General features: G+C 35.5%; 2 protein-coding genes and 1 pseudogene across 2 annotated transcripts; 1 reads left to right on the forward strand and 2 right to left on the reverse strand.

Annotated features, from left to right (window-relative positions):
* The first annotated feature begins 1 nt into the window (after position 1).
* Positions 2 to 3,485, forward strand: LOC120191048 (serine carboxypeptidase 1-like). The gene is made up of 9 exons (XM_039194053.1): positions 2 to 469; positions 1,333 to 1,440; positions 1,529 to 1,803; positions 1,923 to 2,204; positions 2,402 to 2,508; positions 2,678 to 2,761; positions 2,881 to 2,986; positions 3,071 to 3,247; positions 3,338 to 3,485. Exons 1-8 carry the CDS (start codon positions 82 to 84, stop codon positions 3,221 to 3,223), a joined length of 1,503 nt encoding a protein of 500 aa, XP_039049984.1. The 5' UTR covers positions 2 to 81; the 3' UTR covers positions 3,224 to 3,247; positions 3,338 to 3,485.
* A 692-nt stretch (positions 3,486 to 4,177) lies between these two features.
* On the reverse strand, positions 4,178 to 9,113 carry LOC120190819 (annotated as a pseudogene).
* A 3,099-nt stretch (positions 9,114 to 12,212) lies between these two features.
* On the reverse strand, positions 12,213 to 16,306 carry LOC120190815 (polyadenylate-binding protein RBP47-like). Its single transcript, XM_039193853.1, has 6 exons — positions 15,684 to 16,306; positions 14,222 to 14,702; positions 13,248 to 13,306; positions 13,037 to 13,167; positions 12,825 to 12,921; positions 12,213 to 12,651 (listed from the first exon to the last, which is right to left on the reverse strand). Exons 1-6 carry the CDS (start codon positions 16,050 to 16,052, stop codon positions 12,487 to 12,489), a joined length of 1,302 nt encoding a protein of 433 aa, XP_039049784.1. The 5' UTR covers positions 16,053 to 16,306; the 3' UTR covers positions 12,213 to 12,486.
* Between the last annotated feature and the right edge of the window lie 8,541 nt (positions 16,307 to 24,847).

Raw genomic sequence — 24,847 nt, forward strand, 5'->3', positions numbered from 1 at the left:
ATACTTGTGTACCACTAGAAGTTGGCATAAGCTCTTCAGTTCAGAGGCAATAAACTCTGCACTGAATTTACATTATCAGCGATGAAAGGTACTGTAATATGGCTGCTGCTGCTATTGCCTCTCTACTTCCCTGGTTACCCCATTTCATCATGCATGGGAAACCAGATTGAGAATCTCAACAGGTTGATTGCATCTCGCAGATCCTCGAACGCCCCTCGGCCTGAGTTGTGGGCTCGGCTGGATGATGCTGGAAATAGTCACGACTCTCCGGTGTATGTAGGATCTCAAAAAGGTTCGATGCAAGCCGACAAAATCGACAAAATGCCAGGTCAGCCTGAAGGGGTAGATTTTTATCATTACGCGGGCTATGTATCAATAGATCCGGTGACTGATCGAGCATTGTTCTATTATTTTGTGGAATCACCGGTGAATTCTCTGAATAAGCCTCTCGTTTTATGGCTAAATGGAGGTAATTTAATTGCTCATATTCATCTATAACTAGCGATTCTACATCCACAGATATATTTTTACGTTTGTTTTGCATGGTCATAGAAAATATCATATTAAATCGTACCTGAATATGTCGTTGAATCTCTTCTTTACCGTATCACATGGTGCTCATATATGTTCATGCACACAAATCAGTCCATGGTTGATTATTTCAGGATAGAAGTAATGTCTTCCATTGCCATGAAACAATAATATCCCATCCGAGTCGTTTTCAAACAATTAGCAAATTATTTCCCACTAGCGAAACCAGCTAATAATTGTCGTTATCCCCAAGCTTAATCATTAAAAAAGTATCACTACACAATTCAGTGGGCTCCCACCACTAATTGAATATATATCCTTACCACGTTTTTGGATGGTCTGTTGGTATTTGTACCTAGACGGCTTCATTGAATAAATACTTATCTAACTGTCAAAAACTAAAAGAAAAAAGAAAATCAAAGAGTGGCACGTGCTTCATTCTTCAGCTTAAGAAACTCGATAAGATTTGCCCTTCGAGAATTGGTGAAATTTGAAACAGCTAAAATGTAGATGATCTCTGGTTAATATTCTTTCCAGCTGAAGCCTAAACCTTTCTTTTTATATATACTTTACATAATAATAATAAAAATATTTGATATAACTTAATCACTCAATAAATCATACATGATAACTATAAAAATACTCTTTACATATTAGACCGGGACAACTTAAATACTCATTCATATTCAACACGGTTACAAATGGAGATATGTATCATCATCAATATGCCCAGGCAAAATCTAATTTATAGCATTATAGAGTTTAGACATTAACTAAGAAAATGGTTGAATTTTTGTACAGGTCCAGGATGCTCGTCTTTCGGATATGGAGCCATGCAAGAGCTTGGACCTTTCAGAGTAAACAGTGACGGGAAAACGCTGTACAAAAATGAATATGCATGGAGCAATGGTACATGAAATCTCTTTTTTAGGTTTGACATCGTCACAATCTCAAATTCACCTGGATATTTTACTGAAACATCCTTCAAAATTTGCAGTTGCAAACGTGTTATTCCTAGAATCACCAGCAGGGGTTGGGTTTTCTTATTCAAAAAATTCCTCCGACTATACCGTCGTTGGTGACAAGAGAACAGCAGAGGACTCCTATGTTTTCCTCCTCAGCTGGCTTGAAAGATTTCCACAGTATAAAACGCGAGATCTCTTTATAACAGGTGAGAGCTATGCTGGTCATTATGTTCCTCAGCTTGCTTCTTATATTCTCTCGAGAAACAAGAGCACATATCGAACCATCATCAATCTCAAAGGAATTGCTGTGAGTTTACAAACAAAAAAAATCACCTTTTTACAGCCATGAACCTTACCTATATGTATTGATAAATCAGCAAACCTACAGGGCCTAACCCCGAGAATTTTAATGGCCGTATGTTGCAGATAGGAAATGCCTGGATAGATGATGACATTTGTACAAAGGGACTGTTCGATTATTTATGGACACACGCTCTTAACTCTGATGAAACCAATGAAGGAATTAACAAGTACTGCAACTTTGCTAGTGAAGATCTAGTTACCAAGAAGGCAGATGCAGACACCACTACTGATCAATGTAATAAGTATCAAAGTCAGGGAACAACAGAGATGGGAGACATTGACTTGTATGGCATTTACGCCCCAATATGCAACTTATCAGCAATAAAACCTGGCTCAGATGGTAATGTGAGCATCATCGTGATTCATAACAAGTATTTTACCAAGACAATGAAGAAATGAGTAGGAAACAGTATTTTTTATCCATTTGTCCTATAGGTTCAATTCAAACTTGTATAATATCAGAAACAAAGATTTTTTTTCTCAAAGGAAATGCTCCTTAAGAAAGGGACCTACCTAATTCTCTGATGGGGTTGAATTATTAGGTCTTGAATTTTGATCCCTGCTCTGACACTCACGTTGAGTCCTACCTAAATCTTGCCACGGTACAAGCAGCCCTCCATGCCAAAGCTACAAAATGGACAGGATGCAGGTAAGCAAGACCACAGTTTATTCCTTTCAAAGGCATTTGCAAAATATTCCACTAATTTGCCGTCAAATGATTTTGTTCTCATTGGAAGAAAAATATTTATACCAAGTCAAAAAAAACCTTTAGAGGATGAAACAGATACTCTGACCAGTCTGCTTGTGTACCATTTCAGTGGTGTTGGATGGACAGACAGCCCAAAGTCTACCCTTCCTGAAATACGGCACTTGGCGAAAGTGATTAGGGTGTGGATATACAGGTATAGACTGAAAGCCCGCATAAGGTACTCAATAATACTTTAACACTACAAAGGGAAAAAAACTGATTTACTGATAAGATGTACGTACTGTTTTTTTAATTAAAACCTGCTACTGGCAGCGGCGATACAGATGGCCGAGTTCCAGTGACATCCTCTAGGTATGCCATCAAGACCCTACAGCTTCCGGTAGAGACTGCTTGGCAGTCATGGTACTCTGAGAGTGAGGTAATAGTAACTTTTCCTGCCATTTGATGAATCCAAGGCCAAAACCTTTTAATTTTATACATATTCCATGTCTAATGGTGGCAGGTTGGAGGATATGTCGTTGGCTACAACGGTGTGGTTTTCACCACAGTTCGAGGAGCTGGACACATGGTTCCAAGCTACCAACCAGCAAGAGCACTCACTATGATCACATCTTTCCTGCAGGGGAAACTGCCTCCAGGCCGTCCTCCGTCTTAAAAGAACCCATTAGGAACCCTCAAGGTATGGGTACTTTAGCATAGATATCATCTTATTCTGAAATTCCTGAAATTTATTGGCAAGCTGAATGCTCTCTATATAATTTCATGTAAGGGAAGGCATATTGATAAAATGGACGCCAAAGAAACTGAACCACTTCTCTGCATATGGAGTTTCTTTAAAAGTTAAAAAATGTATGGAAACGTATTGTTATGATTCTATCTTTGGCAACTAAGAAAGATAAAATCATTGTAGTGCATCATCCATGCACAAATTAGGCCAAAAGCGTATAGATCTCACATAATGAGTGTCAAAACCTCTCTATTGCAACTTGATAAATTTGAAGGAATTCGTCCCTCACAAGCCCAAACTCGGTATTGATCTTATCAGGACATCAAATTTGTAATAAGCCAAGGTTTGACAACAACAATTAAAACATTTCCGTATAAACATAAACGTTGCAATTTTAGACAAGGATTTTACACAAAATGCCATGCGGCAAAACAAGGCACGGCAACTATGATTACAAGTTCAATTGATAAAGTCACTTAACTACATATCAGATTTCATGGAGTGCAAGTGCCCCCAGTTCAATTTCAACACAGCCGACATTGAGTAAAAAGAACGGAGTTACAATGAGAAAATGCATGTACAGCTTCTGATAATGTCAATTGAATAGCCTCTGACTGACATTGAAAGGCCGTGCTGCATCCTCCAAATGGATATCTACCTTCAAAATGCTAACTTTCTACAAGTTCAAACCCTTTAACGTGGCATATCTTTCTTTACTTACCATGGCCTGTGCTTCACAGAACTAAAAATCCTTGCGGTTCTGCACCTGCTTCACTCTGCATCAAAGCTTCCACAGGGACCTAATAGAACAACTCATTTATTCTATGAGAAAGTATGAGATTACTTCCAGGAACAACTAGAGAAAAGAGGAAAAATGGGTACCTTAATATATTTCAATCCTAAAAACTGTCATGAGCACTTAAGGCTTCAAGGATGCTACCAACCCAGCTGCTAATCCATGTAAATCCAAGAAATCAGTTTCTTTAATTTAGTCAAACCCAAAACAGCTTTCAGTTATATAAGTAATAATGATTAAAAAGGTTCATTAAAGAGAGAAAAAGTGAACATAATAGAAGAAACCGGAAAGATCGTTTTTGCCAAGTCAAGGAAGCTCAGCTCAAAGAGAACTTTGCTCAATACTCAAAAGTTTGCTGGCAGAGTTTTGGCTATTGAAGCAAAAAACAACCGGTTACTTCAACGTCGTTGGAATTCAAACTCAACCTACCGTCACCTAAGGTTACCCATAATAATTAGCTGCAATAAACACTAATACTGAAACATCATGCACAAAATTTTGACAGAGAAAGGTATATGTGTGTTGGGGGGGGGGGGTTTACCCATCAAGTCCAGGCTGCATTGGGAAATACACATTCCTCAATCGTAATCTTTTTCCAGCATAACCAGTTGTCTCCCCAATACAGGCAACAGCATTGCTCCAAGAATCAGGTTCTCAAATAAGATTGACCCAGGCTCTGCAGCAATAGAGGTGCACAAACTAAGTTTACAGTAAGTAAATAAGAATTGTCCTGACAAAGAACTTTGCAAACCAGGCAGCCGGAGCAGGCACAAGTCATCCATATTAAAGGGTGTCAATCAAGGTCCACCTACCATGATAGTTCCAATTATATGAAGCAACAAGCCTACGGGATGGATAATGCGCTTGCCGAAGGTAAGCTCAATAGAACAAAGTCCTCTACAACAGATTAACAAATGTAAAAATATTCAAGACAGTCTACAGGTTCTGGGAAAAGGATCAACTACATACCGAACTGCATAAGGTGAAGCAACAGTAACAACTGGGGCAGATAGGGCCTTCTCCAAGACAACTTGGTCAACATGATAAACAGATACCTGAAAAAATGAATGAACATCAAGAACTAATACAGCATGGTCAATAGACAGTCGTAAATTGTCTTTGATTACAAGCTACTATCTTGAATCATGAATAAATCTTGCATCCCTCAGAACCAAGAAAGATAACAAACTTATCATATTTTTTTTTCTTCAGTATTAATCTGCACCCCACAATCCCTAAGACCATCATGGGATGTCAACAGACTCCAACAGCATTCTGCAGGAGATAGTTATTCATCTAAATATCTCATGCATCTAGTGTATAATTAATTCTTCTAAACATCTCATGCATCCATGGAGTTGCCCAGTCCTTATAAAATGATTTTTTGGATTATGCTGATATGTTGCTTCAACATTACAATGGATACTTTGCGGGCATTATTTTGTTTCTATGTAAGCTAAAAAAACAAAGGATAATTCAAATTCAGATGAGGTAGATAAGGAGAAAAAAAATGTAAAACATTAATGAAGAGGAAACTGAAACTAAAAAATACCAATACAAAGATACTCACAGTTGTGTATGTATTTAGCCTAATAACCTGAAATCCACGATGAGACAAGCCTTCTTCTGCAATAGATATCCAAAACCAAGCCTTCTTCTGCAATAGATATCCAAAACCAGTGGTCAGGATACGTTCTCACTATTTCCTAGTATAATAATTAAACTCAAGCAAGATACTGAATACAGTAAATGTAAGAAAAAGTTCAGCAAGGGGAAAACAAAAGAAAAATAATAGTTTCATGTAATTAATACCCAAATAGTAGGGAAGAACAAAAGGAAAAAGAAAAACTGGACTTTTGAGGTTGCTAAATGTTTTATCGTAAAGGATGCCACCACAACTTAATTTGAATTAGTTAATAAATAATAGATTTCTTTGTAACGTGGGGGTTGTGGCTTTAAACCGATTCAACCTAAGGGAATTTTTTTCAAACTTAGAACTCTTTGTTTTCCCTCCAGCCTCAGGTTACATTTCCTTCTCCCCTTCTGTTTTTGATTTTTAGAATTTATGGTTTAACAGATTAAACTTGAGGCTCTCATTTTCAATGAAAAGTACGACTACTCATTATGGCATGCCCTAATCACAAGTGATTCTTACATCTATAAACATCAAATCAACTGCATCTAATTAATTTACTGATATGTTCATTTTATTTTGCTTGAAATCCTCTGTTAAGATGTTAATGCATCAGAGAGATGGAAGATATTCCCAAAGAACAAATCAAAAAAGTTCTCAAAATCAGCAAGGGCCAAAACTCCCCCCCCCCCCCCAAAAAAAAAAAAAGAGAAAATGAAATCAGAAAACTACAACAATTATCATACCAATCTCATTGCTAGCCTTCACTGAAGCTGGATATAAGACAGTGCACCTCTTATCGCCATCCTTTGGAAGCTCAGAAGCCAAAACTTTGCCTGTTGTTGATGAGTGGAATTTAAAAACATGATAGAGTGCAATTAGCATCATGATTTCAATTGTACAATACATGTCAGTCACACAAAAGAAGGGGTAGATAATGTTCTTGCAGCACCAACAAGCTAATGTAGGAGAAATATCTCACAGAATGAGGAGCAATTATAGACATTCAGATCTACTCTAAACTAAAAATGATACAAACTCCTAAATGCACTGAAATAAATAGAACAAAAAAATCATGCCATGTGTTGTATTTATTAGTTAGAAGAATCCATGCAAAGTACCCGTAACATTAATTTTCCTCAAAATACATTCATTAACATATAAAAAAGGCCCAGACACAAACACTAACAAAGATGACACATAAATAGAGTTATGTGGAGAAAGATCAGTACCTTTTGATGGTGCAAACGCAACATCAAGATATTGCTTTAGATTCTTAAAAATACTTGCTGTACCAGCTCCAACGACACCTATCCTAACAATTGGGGTTCCCGCTGCCCTAAAGAAACAAATTAAACCCATGCATCCAAGTTAAAAAAACAGTTAATTAAATGCAAATCAAAGGAGAAAAAACTGCAATTACAGCCATAAATAAATGTCCTTTACACACACCCACAAGTAAAACACACAAATTTATAACTTTTAGACATTGCTAATAAAAGTATGAATTGCATGGCTAAGATAACTAATACATAGTAGAAAGAACGAAGAGTAATACAGAAGAAACTTGAGAGACATGAAGCAAAAACATGACTCTTCATTTAAGCACTAAAGATTCCTAATGCACATCAAGAAATTCTCATAAAAGTAGATAGTTTCTTGCTTGCAAGCTCTAACCATTACTTCCATGCCTCAAGAAAGACCGAACCAGCTTCAGGTGAAGTTATGACAATCCAGTCAAAAGTAGTTTCTGCTGCCACAATAGAAGAATATTATAAAACAAAAACAACACAATAAAAAATTACTTGCACCAAATGTTCTTAGGTGCATTGATTACAATCATATTATTCTTGGAAATTAACATATAACCATTCCCAAGATATTCTACAAGTTGACAAGTGAAGTAGTACAATCAAGCTGAGATTGAGAAATCTCAAATATCATGGTCTTTGTTTACAAGCCAACAAGCTTGACAAGCAACAGCTTAGCAGACAATGAATTTAAACTTGTTTATTATATCTTGCAAGCATAAAAGGAGATCATCATCCTAAAACTAACTAGACTTAGATTTCCGAAAAGAGAATGTCGATCATCCATGATCCATGTAAATTCACTGAAAATCCATCCACTGTACTAACTAGGCACAACTATCAATATTAAGCATGAACTTCTCAAACTTACCACTTAAAACAGAAGCAAGACTATCAAGTCAGGTTCTTGTGTATGCTGAATAAGGGGAAGCTCCAAGCAATTGATCCCATGTTCAGCCTGTAATTTAGTTAAATCTTAAGTCAAATACATACTTGTATAATAAATGTTGAGCTGAATATATAGCAACATGTCCATTCAGCGTTTATTGTCCTCAGACAGATTTATCTACATCCCTTATGCCTAATAACCATGTTTAAGAACTATTGTAGGTAACAGCATCAGTGGGAGTGGGACCCAAGAATAACCAGTACAATTCAACATCAGGAGACAGAACAGTCGATAATCAATGGTAAAGGGAGCAGACAAGGGGCCAAAAATATTTAAAGGAAAGCTAAGCAGAAATAAAAAATTGAATTTCATATAAGTATCCTAATGTTTCCCATTCCCAAATATTTAAAGGAAAGCTAAGCAGAAATAAAAATTACTTCGTAAAGTTTTTCAAAATTCATTTATTCTAAACGAACTCCGAAATACTAACGGCATGTGCTCTAGATTCCTTAATCTTTTTTTTTCTTTGGTACGATCCAGACTCGAAGTTCAAGAAGTTCGTATCACTGTATTGACCTTTAAAGAAAAGTAAATTAAAAAGGAAATATATAAGGAAAAATCATTAAAAAAAGACTTCGGCGCAGCTTAAATCAATTAAAATGACTTAGATGTTGCTTTAGTTTCAGCATTTAATCAAACAGATGATAAGCGATCCTAAATTCAAAATGCAGTGAACGATTGTCAATATATGGTAAAAAAAAATCTTTCTTTCAAATTCCAAATAAGAAGTGAGAAAAGCGTAACCCTAATGAGCTTAATAAAATCATCAATAGCATTCAAAAAGGGGGGAAATCAAAGAAGAAAGTGCTAGTATAAACCAGTGCATCAATGAGCTTGGCGTTTTTGCCTCGTTCTCTGGTGACGACAACTTTCGGATTTGAAGGAGCATGCTGAATCACTGGAGAAATAGACGTAGACGAAGTCGAAGAAGCACCGATTGTGGTACGAGAGAAAGAGATTCGCGTGTGAGTTTGCAGAGAGAAGAAGGCGGACATGGCCGGGGGAGACGTGAGAGGGGGGAGGGAGAAAATTACGCCATTGAAGCGTGTTGAGCAGAGATGAAAGGAAAGGGCTAAAAGGGGCCAGTTGTTGCTGTGTTAACTAACTGCTAAACCATGATAATTTACGATTTTTTTCCGCGAACGAAAAATATTTAATCCCCCAATTATTTTCCCGTATTTAAATAATACTGTCGTTTGGGGTGGGGGATCGGTACACCTGTAGAAGCTACTGGACGCCACGTGTTTGTGGAAGGTTAGGCAGCCTTGTTCTTATTCCCGCACACAATCACTTTTTCATTTTAGGATAAAGTATATAAATATTCCCCTAACTTTTAGAATACTTGTATTTTGGTCACCAACTTTTAAAACTTACAATATAATAACTAAACTTTTAGTTCATTTTCAATAAGGTTCTAATGTTATCTCCGTTAGATTTATTTGAAATGACCGTTAACTATTCTTCTTAACCATTGTTTTGAAAATCGGATCGGATCGGTCAGTTCAACCGGGAACCGTTGTTTAGTCCGATTCAATCTAGACCGGTTGAACCGCTACTAGTGAACCGGTCGGAATCACTGAACCGTTCAAATCGGACTAGCTAAAAAACTGGAAATTTTGTTTTTTTAAATTAAATCAAACGACGTCGTTTGTTAAACGAGCCAAGTCAAACTTGAGTATTGCTGAGCTCGACTCGAACTTGAAAAATTTAAAAGTAAGCTCAACTCGATTCAAACTCAAGAGCTAAAAATTATGAAGTTTAACTCGAACTCGAAATATAATATTGAAACTTGAACTCGAAAAGACTTGAACTCAAAAAAAATTTAGAAGCTCGATTGAAGCCTAAAATTCGAGCTTGATTGAAGTGAAAGAATAGTTCACTCAATGCTTACCAAAATACTTCATGATTTTGAATGCCAAATTACCTCTATTATTTATAGAAGTTAGTTGGTATGATCTTCTTTGTTTCTTAGTCATGTAAGATTGTTTTAAAAAAAAAATTAAACCAAACAATATCATTTTGTTATGATTTTTTTAGCTCCAAATTTATTTTTTAATTATAGTTATATAATTATATTTATTATTTAATATGTTTTACCTTAAATATTATGTTTTAGTTAATTTGAATCATTTTGTTTCACTTAATTTTATGGTTTTTAACTTAAATATGTTATAATTTGCTTTGAATATGAATTGTGATATAAAAAATTATTTTTTATTAAATATTTTTGATATTTTTATTAAATTTTTTTAAATAATTATGACGTCGTCCGGTTTTTCCAACCGATCGTACAGATTCGACCGATTAAACCAGTAAACCGATAGCATGACCGGTTCATTAACCGGTTCAATTCTGAAAATCATGTTCTTAACTCTCTTCTAAAACACCCATCTTTTCTAAAACTCCCATCTTCCCCTCTCCCTTCTCAACACTCCCAATAACAATGGCAACTCTTCGGTCTCTAGCTTTGGCTTTGGCCTCTCCAACCCAATTGGGTACTTCTTCTCCATTATAATTTAGACCTCCCCTTCTCCTTCACTGTTACAAAAACACATCTTTCAATCGTCTCCCAGCTTTAAAAAGTAAAACTCGATAGCCAATCTTAAAAGCACATAAAGTTTTACCGTATAACCTTAGAACATATAATGGGTTGTCTGCGCGGCATAAAGTTCTTTAGTCATAGGGAAAATCCTAAGAGCTTCCAGTGACTACTGACTAGTTTTATCGTATAACCGTTGTTTGTTGTCGTAAGTGGTCTCTTCATATTGTAAGTTTATAACCATTTCTTAGGCTGATTCTATCATTAGTAAGGCTAGGTTTGATGGTATAACACATCAGTTTTTAGGATTTATGGACCTCAAGTTTATTCCTATCTATGAATCTTAGGTTAAAGTTGACCTTTAAATATAAATTTTACTCATAGTGGGAGTTTTTTAAACTGTATCAGCTCATGTTTATGTCTCATTCTGTCATCCCGTAGAGCTTAGATTTTATGCAATATCAGGTTACAGAAATTCTCTCATAGATGATGTAGAGAAAAGCTTAGGTTTGATTCAAAAAGCCCAACAGTGTTTCTTTTTGTAAATGCTTCTTTATCTTCAAGTTTTGTTGCTTGTTCAATTGTAGTGCTGTGTATTCACACTATATGCTTTGAAGAGACTACGAAGCTGCATTTTTGTGTCATGGAATTGTATAATCGTGTTCCTTACTATTTGATCTTTTTACTTCACAAAAGCGAAATGGACGTTCTATTTGTTGCACTTTTGAATGTTTGCTGTTAGTTTTAATTGAGAAGAAGAAGAAGAAGAGTTGACGGCCACGTCAGAAAATTTAACGGAATTAACGGCCACGTAAGGTAAAACTAACATAAGGTAACGTCGGGGATCTTATTAAAAATAAACTAAAAGTTTAGTTACTATATTTCAATTTTAAAAGTTGAGTGACCAAAATGCAATATCTCTAAAGTTTAGAGCACTATTTGTATACTTTACCTTTCATTTAATTATAAGCCGTCGCATCATTCGTCAGATAATCCGATGGCGGAGGTTTTTCTTTGGTTGCCTGTGGTTCCGTAATCCCCTGAAGCTGCATCATTCGTCATGGATGACAGTGTAAAGACCCTTGACATTCAATTCTTTTGCTTCGGTCTTCAGATCTGATGGCATTAATAATGAAGCATAAAAGAAGATGGTGGATGAAAATGAGGATAGCAGTGGAATGAGTGGAGTCAGGTGCATGGATTGAGGTTGTTAGATTTGGCTCGTATCTTCACCACCGGGGACTAATCATGATAGTAATTTACCATACAGTCGTAATTTAAGAAAGATTACATATTTTTTTTATGTTACTCGACAATTGAACATAAATCAAATGTCGAGACAAAGCCGATCATGAACGTCCAGTCAGGAATATAAGTTCAATATTTATTAAAATTAAATTTTTATTTTTTTCTTCTTTTAAGTATAAATTATTCGGGGGGGGGGGGAATTCTGCACCTTTTATTTAACGCAGCCACAAATTCGTTTACGTTCCAAATCTTTTCACTACACTGTTAACTTATCGTTTAAAAAAAACACGAAAGATCGTCTTTACCAAACAGTCGAGAATAAAGAGTAGCATAAAGAATTTCGGCCTGGAAGATATAGTAACATTCTATAAGAAAGCTGAAACGCAATCCAAGTTAACAACACAGTAATAATTATTAAACTCAGACTAACCATACGGTCAGAGTCGGACTAATCGACCGGTAGCCATAGTTCGCATTTATTCATGAAGCACACCTCACCGAAGTTATATACCATGTTTCCCCTTTTAACTCGCAGAAAATTAAAAAAAACAATGAACCCAAACCCTAAAAAATCCTACTTAAGGGGTCAAAATTCAGTTCCACTCCACATCCGAAGGGATTTATTTAAGAATTCTACACAACCAAGAGTGCTACGCCTCTCCTCTAGTGTGAGTTGTCTACTTAATAGAGCTACTTCTCTTTCTGCTGTTATTAGTTCAGTTTACTTGTTGCTGATAACTGCCATAGAATGGATACGCCCCATATGCGGCCGCATAAATGCCCGAGTTGTGAGGTGATGGCAAAGCATATCCATAACCATCATACGCAGCAGCTCCTCCATAGTAAGCTCCTCCCCACTGGTTACCATAATCTGCTCTAAACTGCATTATCCCAAAATAAGATCAAATAGAGGCAATTTACTCAAAAATAATAGATAACAGGATTTTTTAAGATCGTCCTTTTCAGCAAAGCATGTAGTGGCAGCTTTCTTAATGCTGCAATAAACAATGTAAGGGAGGTTAAAGTGGGGGACTGTTGATAAAAGAATAGATACCTGCTTATTTGCTGGATTGCGGCCCCAAGAGAGTCGCACTGTTTGCTTGCCAAGTATAGTCCCATTCAACTTCTGCAATGCCTCCTCAGCATTGTTCCTGTTTAAACTCCAGGTGTCAATAAAAGGAAGTAACTCAATAGTACCCAACTTACACCTCTAATATAGCACCAACGATAAATTAATGGCAAAGGCAATATAACAACAAAATGTACCTGCTGGCAAATTGTACAAACCCACATCCTTTTCCAACAGGTATTTTAACAGAGACTATTTCACCATACTGGGAGAAAGGTTGCCTGAGATCTTCCTCTGTCACATTAGGGTCAAGCCCTCCAACAAATATCTAAAATAACTTTTGGTTAGTCAAGGGGCACAAATGATCATAACCCTAAGTACTAAAGCTGAGAGAAATGAAACACTCACGGTTGTATTTGAAGAATCTCCATCAGATTGGGTTGAAACACCATTTGATGCATAGCCACCTTCCAAGAACAAAAGGAAGCAAACATGGAGTGAAATCCTAAAAGCTTTAAAACATAACAAAAAATAGACGGGACGAGATTCAACAGCATCAAACCCCAAATTAATTGTGTAGTTATAAAACTAGGTAAATAAGCGTCTGCATTTTTGCAGCGTTCTCAACACTGACATTCCTCTACAATGCCAATTACCCAATTGCCACATTTACAGAAGCCAATTGTAAGATTTACTCCAAAAAGAAAAAGTGAACAAGAAGGTCACAGTTCCAATTAGCTTAATTGCAACCACAATACTTTGGTGTTTCTATTTGACAAAATAATGTAGATAAAATAACCGTTATACACTTTAACTTCTTCAAATCTGCAGTATATAGTAAGTTTCTTCATAATACTAGTTCTTACCACAAGCAATAGATGAACTATCCCTGGTATTTCTAACAATTCCTATGCTATTTTGTGGCTAACAAAAGAAATTGGGAATCACCCCTCTCGAAACTAATCACGTAAAACAATTTACATGATTGTATGGCAAAAGGACAGTGATTATAAATAGGAAACTTTAAAAAGCCCCCTCAAAAGAAGCTAAACCTATTAGCCCGACAGAAAGGGCAAGTGGAATTTGTCCCCAAACAGAAAACTAGCATTTTATTTCCCAACCAACCTACTATTTCACACCAACACGTTCTAATAACCAGAAAAGAGCAAATACTAAGTCAATGCAGGTAGGCAAGATAGAAGATACTTTTGCATCAAGAGGGGGGAAATCATTCAGAAGCATATACAAGTGACAAAACTAAATGTAAGCACTTTAGCAATAAATGTAAATATTTAAACAAAGCTTTAAGAAATTAAAATACCAATGCCGGTAAGCTTAAGCAAAATGTTCATGAAGAGAAAGTAAATCAAGTAACCAAATACCTTGTGAAGAATACTGTTGCTGATACCCAGAGGATTTCCTAGGAGTTGCAGCACCAATACGCATAGGCCTGCTTGAACAATAGACACCATTCATTTCAGTCATGGCATTTGACCTCTCTGTATCATCCCCAAACCTCACAAAGCCATAGCCTTTAGATCGACCAGTATTAGCATCAATTACGACTTTTGCAGCTTTAACAGAAGGATATTTACAAACAAAAGTTTCATGCAACAGGCTATCAGTAACATCTGCAGCTAAATCTCCTACAAAAATGGAAAGATCAGGACCATTCTCCGAGCGCTTGTCTCCTGTGCTAAAAGTTGCCCAGTTCAGACGGAAAGGTTGATCCATATTAGGCATCAAAATGACACTATAATTTTGGAGAACTTTCTCTGCTGTTGCATGAGAAAAAAATTCCACAAATCCATATCCTTCCGATAGACCAGTCTGCTTATTGCGGATGACCTTGATGGATGAAATCTGCTCAAATAAATTCCAAATGTCAATTAAAGTTCGGTAAGCAACTGAAACCTTAAAAACAAAGTCAATATTTCTTTAACTTTCTTTTCATACAAGTTCCTCTGCCTTCTCAATTCAACCATACTTGGTTTGAACTTAAGCAGACTCACTACCACTATGTGCTAACCTCGCATTTAAGGCAAATGCAACAAATTTCTAGCATTAATGATACATCTAATTTACGTTAAACAGTCGGAAAATATCATTTTAATTTATCTTCAATTTAACACTAAATTAAACCCCAACATTCATAAAATTCCAGAACCATTAAAAATACTGACTTCTATAAATAGCTTTTTGACATTCCAGAATAAACGTTCATACTTCAATACCAAATTTCAAACTTATTTCAGGCTTTACTCAATTATGCTCTATTGCATTATTTCTTTTTAAATGCCTTAAATAGCCAAATAAGGTAATTGACCTCATCCTGTCACCCAATTTACTAGTTCACACACATCTCAGTCGTGGCATTTGATTAGCAATCAAGTATAAAACCAATTAGCTACATGTGCCAACCTCAAAAAAGGCACTGAATGCCTTAATCATAGTGCCAATCCTATCTTTTCCTAACTAAGACCTGACGTACTCGTTAAGATTGCCATTTAGAGAAATATTTTCCATCCAATGAATTTCGACAATGATTTTATTAATAATCAAAGGAGCTGCATTTAATTTGAAAACATTTCCATAAAACAGTACTATACAAGTGTCCCAATAGCACTCATACGTGTATATACATGGATTCAAGAAAACCGATCATTAATAAATAAGTCAAACTAATTAAATCAATATCAGATAGTGTTGTGACTGCAGAAACCACGACAAAGACAATGTACAATCAAATAACCGATATTATTGAAAAGAAAAAAGAAAGAAAGAAGAGTTCAATATGAATAATATCAAATTAAAATAAATATATTTATGAGAGATTTTGTTTACCTCGCCGGTAGAAGCGAAACAGCTATGAAGGTAGTTCTCATCCATCCAATGATGCAAATCACCAACCCAAATGGTTTTGTTCTCTCCGCCACCGTTGGATCCTTGCTGCTGCTGCGCCTGTTGCACGTTTCCATGGTGGTGCTGGAACTGATGGTGCCGAGGGTGATACGGCGTGTAGTGCTGAGGTGGAGGTGGCGGCGCCACGAAGTGCGGCGGTTGCATCATCTGATGCTGCATTACCATAGCTGTCGCCGGAGACTGCATCGCCAACCACTGCGGATGTGATTGTGGCGGTTGTTGTCGGCGTTGGTTGTGTTCTTGCGAAGGTTGCGCCGGCGCTTGCGAATCCGAACCACTATTATGCAGCATCCTTATCTCTTTATTATTATTATTTCTATCTCCTCCTTTTTTGAAAAATAAAAAGAAGATTAAATAAATACGATACCAATACTTGTTTGAATTGAATCTGAGTTTTAGTTTCTAAATATTTTCAGGTAAACAAAGAGAAGGAAGAGAAAGAGGAAGTACGGCTAGGGTCTAACAGAGGATTTAACGAAGGGTGATTGGAAACATGAAACGCGGTTGTAGTTTTAATTGTTGGATGGGACATGTGATACTTTGATGGGTTGATCACAACCGTTTATAGGAATGTATCAGAAAGGCGGGTTAATATACGATTAATATACGATGTTACCAGATATATTAAAATATATTTAATAAATTCGGTTTAGCGTTACTGGAAATGTTGAGTAATGATAATATAGTAGGTCTAAGTCATGAAGAAATATTAAAAAATTTGGCAACTAGCAAACTTAACTTGTCGGTTTGTGTCGATCCAAATTAAAAATGTATCGATCCATATTAATATAACAGGTAAAAATATCGATAGAACCGGTTATGAAAGACAATACCGGTAAATCCTTACCGGATATATTGAACGTGTCGATACTTTAATATAAGGATCGACACTTTGTGAATTTAAAAGAGAAGCATTTTTAACGCCTATAAAGTGTCAATACTTTATAAAAATATATTGATCCACAACGATATAACAGGTAAAAATATGACAAAATCGGTATCGAAATGATAAAACCGGTAAAGAGCTACCAGATATATTTAAAGTGTCGGTACTTTAATATAAGTATCGACATTTTGTGAATTTAAAAGAGAAGTAATTTTAGCGCCTATAAAGTGTCGATACTTTATAAAAATGTATCGATCCACAATGATATAACAGATAAAAATATGATAAATCCGGTATCAAAATGATAAAATCGATAAAGCGCTACCGGATATATTTAAAGTGTCGATACTTTCATAAGTACGTGTAATAAATTATCGATACTTTCAAAGAAATATGTAATTATCCTATCGAAAGTATCGACACATGACATAAAAGTATCGACACTTTGGTAGTTGTATCGATTAAATATAAATAACATATCCGATGAAAATATAAAGGTCATAACTAAATATCCTCTGAAAATGGATAGAACATACGAGTTTTTGAAATCGAAGCGTAATTGTTGTTGCATTTCAGAAGGCGTTTCTAAAGCGAAGTTTGTTTGTTTGTTGCTGCAGTCGAATCGAAAAGTATGTTGTCGAAACCCTAGTTTTTTATTATTGCAATAATCACAAATAGGGTTTTTTATGTGTTGTTCGGGGTTTTGGAGTAAAGAAGCATTTGTGACCAGTAGAAAGTGATATTCAAGGTAAAATATAAATGTCAATACTTTTATTAAATATTATAGGTAGAAAATGATATTATAGGTTGTATAAATGTGTCGACACATTTTGTAGTAGCCATTCAAATTCTTTTTAAGAAAACAGTTTTACCACAAGAGTAGTTATTTATATTTGTATATTGAATAAAGTGTATATAACAATTATTTGATTTGATTTGCGTAAACTGATATATGAAGGAAAAATGGAGTCAATGGGTGAAAAAATTGTTGGTGACGCAGATGATTTTGAAATTAAGGTCGAGACTCGAAAGCAACCAAATGGTGGATATATGTACGTCTAGTAAGTATCAATGTCTTTTTGTTATTATTGTTGAAATGGTAATTGGATTAAAGTATTTAAGAACTTTAAATTGATTACAAATTTTAAATGTTGACAGTATGGCCGAATGCAAAAGGATGAAGGAATATGGCACACAGAGCTGTTCGGTATGTAAAATGAAATTGACATTGAGTATTATGTAGTATTAATGTATTGATTAAGAAACATTTATGCTTAATATTAGGTGACAAAAGATGTGAGTTCCAAATGGAATTCGATGAGTGATGTTGAAAAGGAACCTTACATCACACAGTCAATGAATGATAGTAAAGAACACAAAGAACGGAGGAAAGCACATGAAAATAAGGTATTCATTAAACTTGTAAATACGTTTATACAAAATATATAAGAACTATAACATTATATATTGTTAAAAAATGTAGGAAGTGTGGACAAGGTGCAACATTAAAAGGGTGAATTCATTAATTAAACACCTTAAGGAGAAGGGTAAGTTGAATGTGCTGGGAGAAATAGGTTTTGGATCGTTGGTAGGAGTAAGGGATCGACCTATTCGGAGGGAATTGTGTTGATCCTTGATGGCGCAATTTGATGTCAAACAATGTATTGCTAAGTATGGTGATTTTTCATTTCCTCTCGGGATCCCATGTGCTGCAGTCGTATTGGGGGTAGAAAATGAAGGCAAAAGTGTTGTAGAAGTCTGTAAGAGTAAGGACTGGAAAACACTTGTCTCCAAATATGGTTTGAAGCAGAAGGTGATATATGCTGAAATTGAAGAGGAAATCAAAAGTGGATCTTACGGGGGGATGAGCTGAAGGCCAGAGTTCTATTGTACCTTGTCGGTATCTTTATTTGTCCAACGGGTGATACGTAAATGAACAAGGACTATATGAAGCTCATTTGCGATGAAGGCTTGAAGGGTGAATTCAATTGGGCTGAATATGTCTATTCGAGGTTGATTGAATCAATAATCACCTTTAAAAAGGGCAGTCAGAGATACCTCAAAGGGTGCATAGCAATCTTAAAGGTAAATGAGTTGAAGAACTTTTTGTGTTTTTAATTTTGTGTCGATACTTTTGGTCCAGAATGGATGCCAAAAAGGGTGAACACATAAAGTGTCGATACATTTTCAAAAAGTGTCGATCCCAAAAACATCAAAACCCATAATTATAATGTAATATGTAAATTTTCAATATAACCGGTATAAATATACCGATTTTATGAGAGAATAGGTCTACAACATGTATCAACATTTTTTTAATTTTGTGTCGATACTTTTGGTCCAGAATGAATGCCAAAAATGGTTCAATCATAAAGTGTCGATACATTTATAAAAAGTATCGATCCCAGAAACATATACATCCATAAGTATAATGTAATAGGTAAATTTTCAATGTAATTGATATAAATATACCGGTTTTATGAGAGAATATGTCTACAACATGTATCGACACGTTTTTAATTTTGTGTCGATACTAATTTAAATATCGTGTGTTTTCCCCTTCACTATTTATTCGATACAAACTCTAAAATCGATAAACTCTAAACCTAAAGGCTTCTGAACTCTTCCTCTCCGATGAATACTAGCATTATCATAACAGTGATGATCAGATATTCAGGTAAATTTATCGATATTTTATGGGTTTGATTGATTTGTATATTAGAGTTTTTTTTTCCTGAATGTGTTTGTGTTCCATTGTAATAGGATCCACACCCAAAATGGCTCCAAAACGTCAGCGTCAGAAGTGCGGTCTTTCTCAAAACTCTTCTCAACCCAGTTCTTCTCAACCACAACCTCCTTATCAAACAAACGATTCTTATGAGGAAATTAGGTCCTTCGAAACTATGAACTTTAGATCCGATATGGAGAAACAAAGATGACAGACGAGTTTTAAAGTAAGGAAGATTCGTCTCGAACGTGTCATTGACATGGGTTTCTTGTTTGATGATAAATATACATTTAGTTTTAAATCCATATTTACATCTTGGGGTTGACTTGAATTACTTGATGTAGAACCAAAATATTACCCCAACTTAGTTAGAGTCTTCTACAACAATGCTTCCTTACAGCACGAGCCTAATAAGACTAATATAATAGGAATTAATACCCATGTCATGGGGAAGGAAATATATATATCTCCAGAAACTATTGCGGAGGGTCTAGGTGTCGAGAATAAAGGGGATTCAGATGAAAACAATTTAGATACTACAATACAACGGGTTGCTAGAAATAGCCCAATTCACCTAGATGTAGAGTCGAGAGTGTTTCACAAAATACTCACATAGTATATCCGGCCTAGTGGGGGAAAACATTCAACGCTTCGAGACAACGATTATTGGTGGATAGCAAAGTATAAATCCAAATCCAAAACGGCTCCAAACATTACTAAACTGATATTTAATACAATTGTATATATGGTCACAAAGGGAGCAACAATTTCAACTTCACTACCATATGGATGTGTCATCACCCATCTGTTGAAGAAGAAAGAAGTTGATTTTTCGTATGACACCCCTGTTCGATTAACCCGCAAGATTGACATGTTATTTATTAAAAAAGCGGGATATGATTTTATTGAAAAACTCGGTTGGAAGCGTGTCAATGAGGTCGGATTAGATCAAGAGAGGGAGGAAATGGACCCTATTGGCCATGAAGACGAGCAACCAATTGGAAACGCAATGATGGAAGAAGCTCCAGTTGGAGAAGATGTCACAATTAAGACTGTGATAGAATATATGGTCAATTTTCGGGAGCATATTGATTCCCTTGTGAGTGGAATGCGAGCCAATATTTCATCATTGCGTGATGAGTCTCCATGTTGCGTGACGAATTACGTCAAAGACATCAAACGAGTTAGGTAATTCATTATTTATGTTTCTAAACATTTACACGTTCTGAAATGTATTTTATTTTCTTTTAACAGATGTGGACAACCAAGCGGTCAATGAAGATGATGATGATGATGATGATCCAAACAAGTATATCGTGTATGCAATGCCACCTTCAAGAAAACTTTTAATTTTTAATATCAATGGTGTCCGTGTCTACATCCCAAGACTGGATGTAGGTTTTAATTATGTTCTTTTGTATCCATTATTTTAACATATAAGCGTAAAACTTTAATCTCATTTTCTTCATGTTGTAGATGTTGTCCTCAGAACAGGATTATTTGAATTTATGCAATTTTGTGTAGACAATTTTATTGTTGCCATTTGGTCTTCCAAGATAAGGTTAGAACTGTTGAGCAATTGAATTACTGTAGCCAAAATCATTAATATACAATTGAATGTTAACATTTAAACTTGATTACAATCTCAGGCATATCGTCGACCGTGTACTTGAGAAACTACCTTTATTTTCTTAGCATTTTCTATTCGTGGTAAGATGAATGTCATTACAGTTTGCTGACTTTTCTTTGTCTACAATTCCTACATATTTATGTTCGACTGTTTGTGAACAGGATCAAGCAAAATGTAAAACATACTATAATGTTACCTACTGTAAAGATCTCAATGATGTTTGGAACGCGTGTCCTGATTTTAACGAGCTAAATACACTTTTGGTCGATGATTCAGCAGAAAAAATGATTTATAATCCGGTAAGTTGCATTTATGCAATATGTTTTTCCAGTTAAACAGGTGTTCATACATTGATTATTTTAACAATTTATGTGTTTATATAGAAATACAATTACATATGTCCACATACCTTTGACGCTGCTTCCCATTCGAACGATAGTTCTCTAAGTATGATACAAATTTATTCATGCTTATGCGAATTTAGTTTATTGTTAGTAAAATTGCACCTCATTAGTTTGATAATTGAAATTATTTATCTATGTCCTCAGAAAAAGGCGGAAACATACGAGAGTATTTGGAAAATTTGTTGAAGGTGCCTAATGTTCCGGACTTCGTTATAAATAACCATTTTTCATCGGATTAATTTCGTTGTCGGTACATTATTTGAACATTGTTGTGTATGTATCTTTTAGTTTGATTATATTATGTTTATATTTTCATTAATTATTCTATATTTGTTTCTCTATATACAGATACATTTAAGGATTGTTGAAATATCAATACTAGTTATTAATGTTTTTACATCTGCGTGCAAATGTATCGAAACACATTATTAAATAAATGTTTTCTATGATCTCCACAACAAAGTTTTCATACTTAGAAATATCGGTATATTTATAATCGTTTTCTATAATGTATCCAAACTTAAAGTTTCCCATAAAGTGTTGATCCATATATAAAAAGTAACAACCCCAAAAACATCGAAACCCATAATTATAATGTAATGGGTAATTTTTCAATATAACCGATATAAATATACCGGTTTTATGAAAAATATGTCTGCAACATTTATCGACACTTATTAGTATTGTGTCGATACTTTTTGTCCGGAATGGATGCCAAAAAGGGTGAACCTACAAAGTGTCGATACATTTTCATAGAGTTTCGATCCAAAAGGGTTGCACACATAAAGTGTCGATACATTTATTAAAAGTGTCGATCCTAAAATATCGAAACCCATAATTATAGTGTAATAGGTAATTTTGTAATATAACCGGTATACATATATCGATTTTATGAGAAAATAGGTCTATAATATGTATCGACACTTATTAATATAGTGTCGATAATTTTTATCCATAATGGATGCCAAAAAGGGTGAACGCATAAAGTGTCGATACATTTTCGAAAAGCGTCGATCCCAAAAATATCGAAACCAATAATTATAATGTAATAGGTAAATTTACAATGTAACCGGTATAAATATACCGGTTTTATGAGAGAATATGTATACAAAATGTATCGACACTTTGTTGAAAAACCCCAGGTTTTATTGGCTATGCTGTCAACATGATTAACTTGGATAATCCCAGTTACAAAACTGATTCTGGCCATGATTGCGGGAGACTATACTCTACAGATTGTTTGGCATTTATGTGATGATGCGGATGAAATATTAAACGGTCTCGTAATCCACAATAAAAATAGACTAAGAGAGTACATTTTGTAAATATAGGGTTAATTTTGTATAATTTACATTATACTCAAACTGAGCTTGACTTGAGGACATGTTAGTTTGTTATGTCCCTCACCGTTGCAGTACCTACATCACCTAATTATCTTCTCGACCTTGTTCTTCGGTACTTCTTTTCGCTTGCGTTGTTTTCGTTGAGGGTCACGAACGTTGTTTACTACAATGCTCTGGTTGACTGAATCATTCAAACTAAACGAGTTTTCTAATTATTCTATTAGTCTTTTCATCTAATCTCTTGCGGTTTTGAAAGACTAGTCTATCTTTGATGCAATGTAGCATAACCTACTTGACGTTGAACGTAGAGCAGCGAACCATGCCATTTGCATAACTTCTAGAGACACATTCAAGTCAACATAACTGGGTGCAGAAGCCTTCGCATCATTAGTCCACCTACTTTGAATCAAAGTCCCAGGTAAATATGTGTAATCCAAGTGCTTCAAAATGTGAAGTTGATGGCGACACAGAAGTCCAACGGTCTCGAATTTTTTGCAGAAGCAAATTAGAGTTTTCGTACGAGAATCAAAACTAATTTCAAATTTCCTATTTTTTTCTTTGTATTGTGATAAAATATAATGTTGACATTCATCTGATAAGGACTGAATCTCTGCCTCAATCCGGTACAATGTCTCCCGTAGAATTTCATCTTGGAACGCACGAAAAGATTTACGGTAAAAATCGCAACAGCATGGCTTTCAAGGTCGAACAGTTTTGTGATCTGGAAGGGCTTCGTATGGGAACTTAAGTAATCACTTTCAACTCGTTCATACGCATTATACTAATTCCATCTTCAATTGCATGAACAACATCTAAATATGTCTTCTTGTGTTTCAGTGTAATCGCCAGTGAAACATTCATAGACTCGCACCTTTGTGTTGAGTGAATATTGGAAAAGAAATGACCTGTTAGATATGCTTGTGCCCATAAGTGTCGTGTATTTACCTTCTCAATCACCTATGTATGCTTTTCGACGTTGAATTCAGAAACAACCGAACACCATTGAATTTCATATTCATCGGTTGTCCACCAGGAAACCATGCATTTTGAGGATGTTGCTGTAAATTTTGGGTCACCAATGTTAGCTTGTGCATTACGAGAAAGATGCCAAGAACATAATTTGTGCTTAGCATAAGGAAAAAGATTTAATAGCCCTCTGCATTGCCCTATCCCCATCGGTGACAACTGAAATAGGTTATTTATTCATCATGGCTTCTAAAAAATTTTGTAGCACCCACTCGAAAGATTGAGACGTCTCGTCAGTGATTATGGCAGTGGCAAACACAATTGTGTTATGGTGATGATTGACACCGATAATAGGCATAATTGGTCGACCATACAAATTATCTTTGTACGTTGTGTCGAACGCAATTGCATCACCAAAGCATGTGTAATCCGATCTCGATGTAGAATCTGACCAAATAAGATTATACAATGACCCTGATTCGTCTACCGAATATGTCATAAAAAACCTAGGATCATCATATTTCTTATAATCAAAGTAGGCAATAAGCGCATTCACATCCCCATCGACGATTTTCTTTGCTTTACCTCTTTGAAGTGCATTGTAGAGGTCTTTATGTGTAAACCCAACATTATAATTGCCCCCTTCCTGCTGCGTTAAATAGTTCATTACTTGTGATGTGCCAACACCGACCTCTTTCAATGTTGTTGCCTCATCGATATTAGCCTTACTTACAGCTCTATTAGAATGCATAAATGGTGTCATAGTAGGTGTACAAAATGCATGATTATGTTCCTGATAAGACTTACTTATAACTCACTGATCATTTGTATTTGTTGCTGTAACTACGACTCTAGCCTTACATCTTGTTCTTGTGACTGGTGTATGAGCACGTTGACGATTAACAATATTGACTTTTGATGCTCGAAACCCTTCTTTGGAACAACAAAATTCTTGTGTCTTCACATTTCCTTCCATGTCAAGTTGTGTTGTTCCCTTACGTGCACTAAACCCATGTTCCCGTGCGAATCCCTTGTAAAAGTACCAAGCTTGATCACGTGAACAGAAGAGCTGACCAACCAATCTGTTAGATTCATCAACATTATGTACTTCATGGCATTCCTCGGTTGG

Source organism: Hibiscus syriacus, unplaced genomic scaffold, assembly GCF_006381635.1.
Source record: "Hibiscus syriacus cultivar Baekdansim isolate YM2019G1 unplaced genomic scaffold, ASM638163v2 tig00116964_pilon, whole genome shotgun sequence".
Taxonomy (NCBI): domain Eukaryota; kingdom Viridiplantae; phylum Streptophyta; class Magnoliopsida; order Malvales; family Malvaceae; genus Hibiscus; species Hibiscus syriacus.

Bases quoted from the DNA above. Each gene is read 5' to 3' on its own strand.
- LOC120191048 (XM_039194053.1), top strand. From the start codon at position 82: ATGAAAGGTACTGTAATATGGCTGCTGCTGCTATTGCCTCTCTACTTC. The intron at 2,205-2,401 runs GTGAGCATCATC...TTGAATTATTAG, and splicing joins AACCTGGCTCAGATGGTAAT to GTCTTGAATTTTGATCCCTG. The intron at 2,762-2,880 runs GTATAGACTGAA...TGCTACTGGCAG, and splicing joins ATTAGGGTGTGGATATACAG to CGGCGATACAGATGGCCGAG.
- LOC120190815 (XM_039193853.1), bottom strand. From the start codon at position 16,052: ATGCTGCATAATAGTGGTTCGGATTCGCAAGCGCCGGCGCAACCTTCG. The intron at 14,703-15,683 runs GTAAACAAAATC...TTATTTGAGCAG, and splicing joins GTTTCGCTTCTACCGGCGAG to ATTTCATCCATCAAGGTCAT. The intron at 13,307-14,221 runs GTATTTGGTTAC...TGTTCTTGGAAG, and splicing joins GCAACAGTATTCTTCACAAG to GTGGCTATGCATCAAATGGT.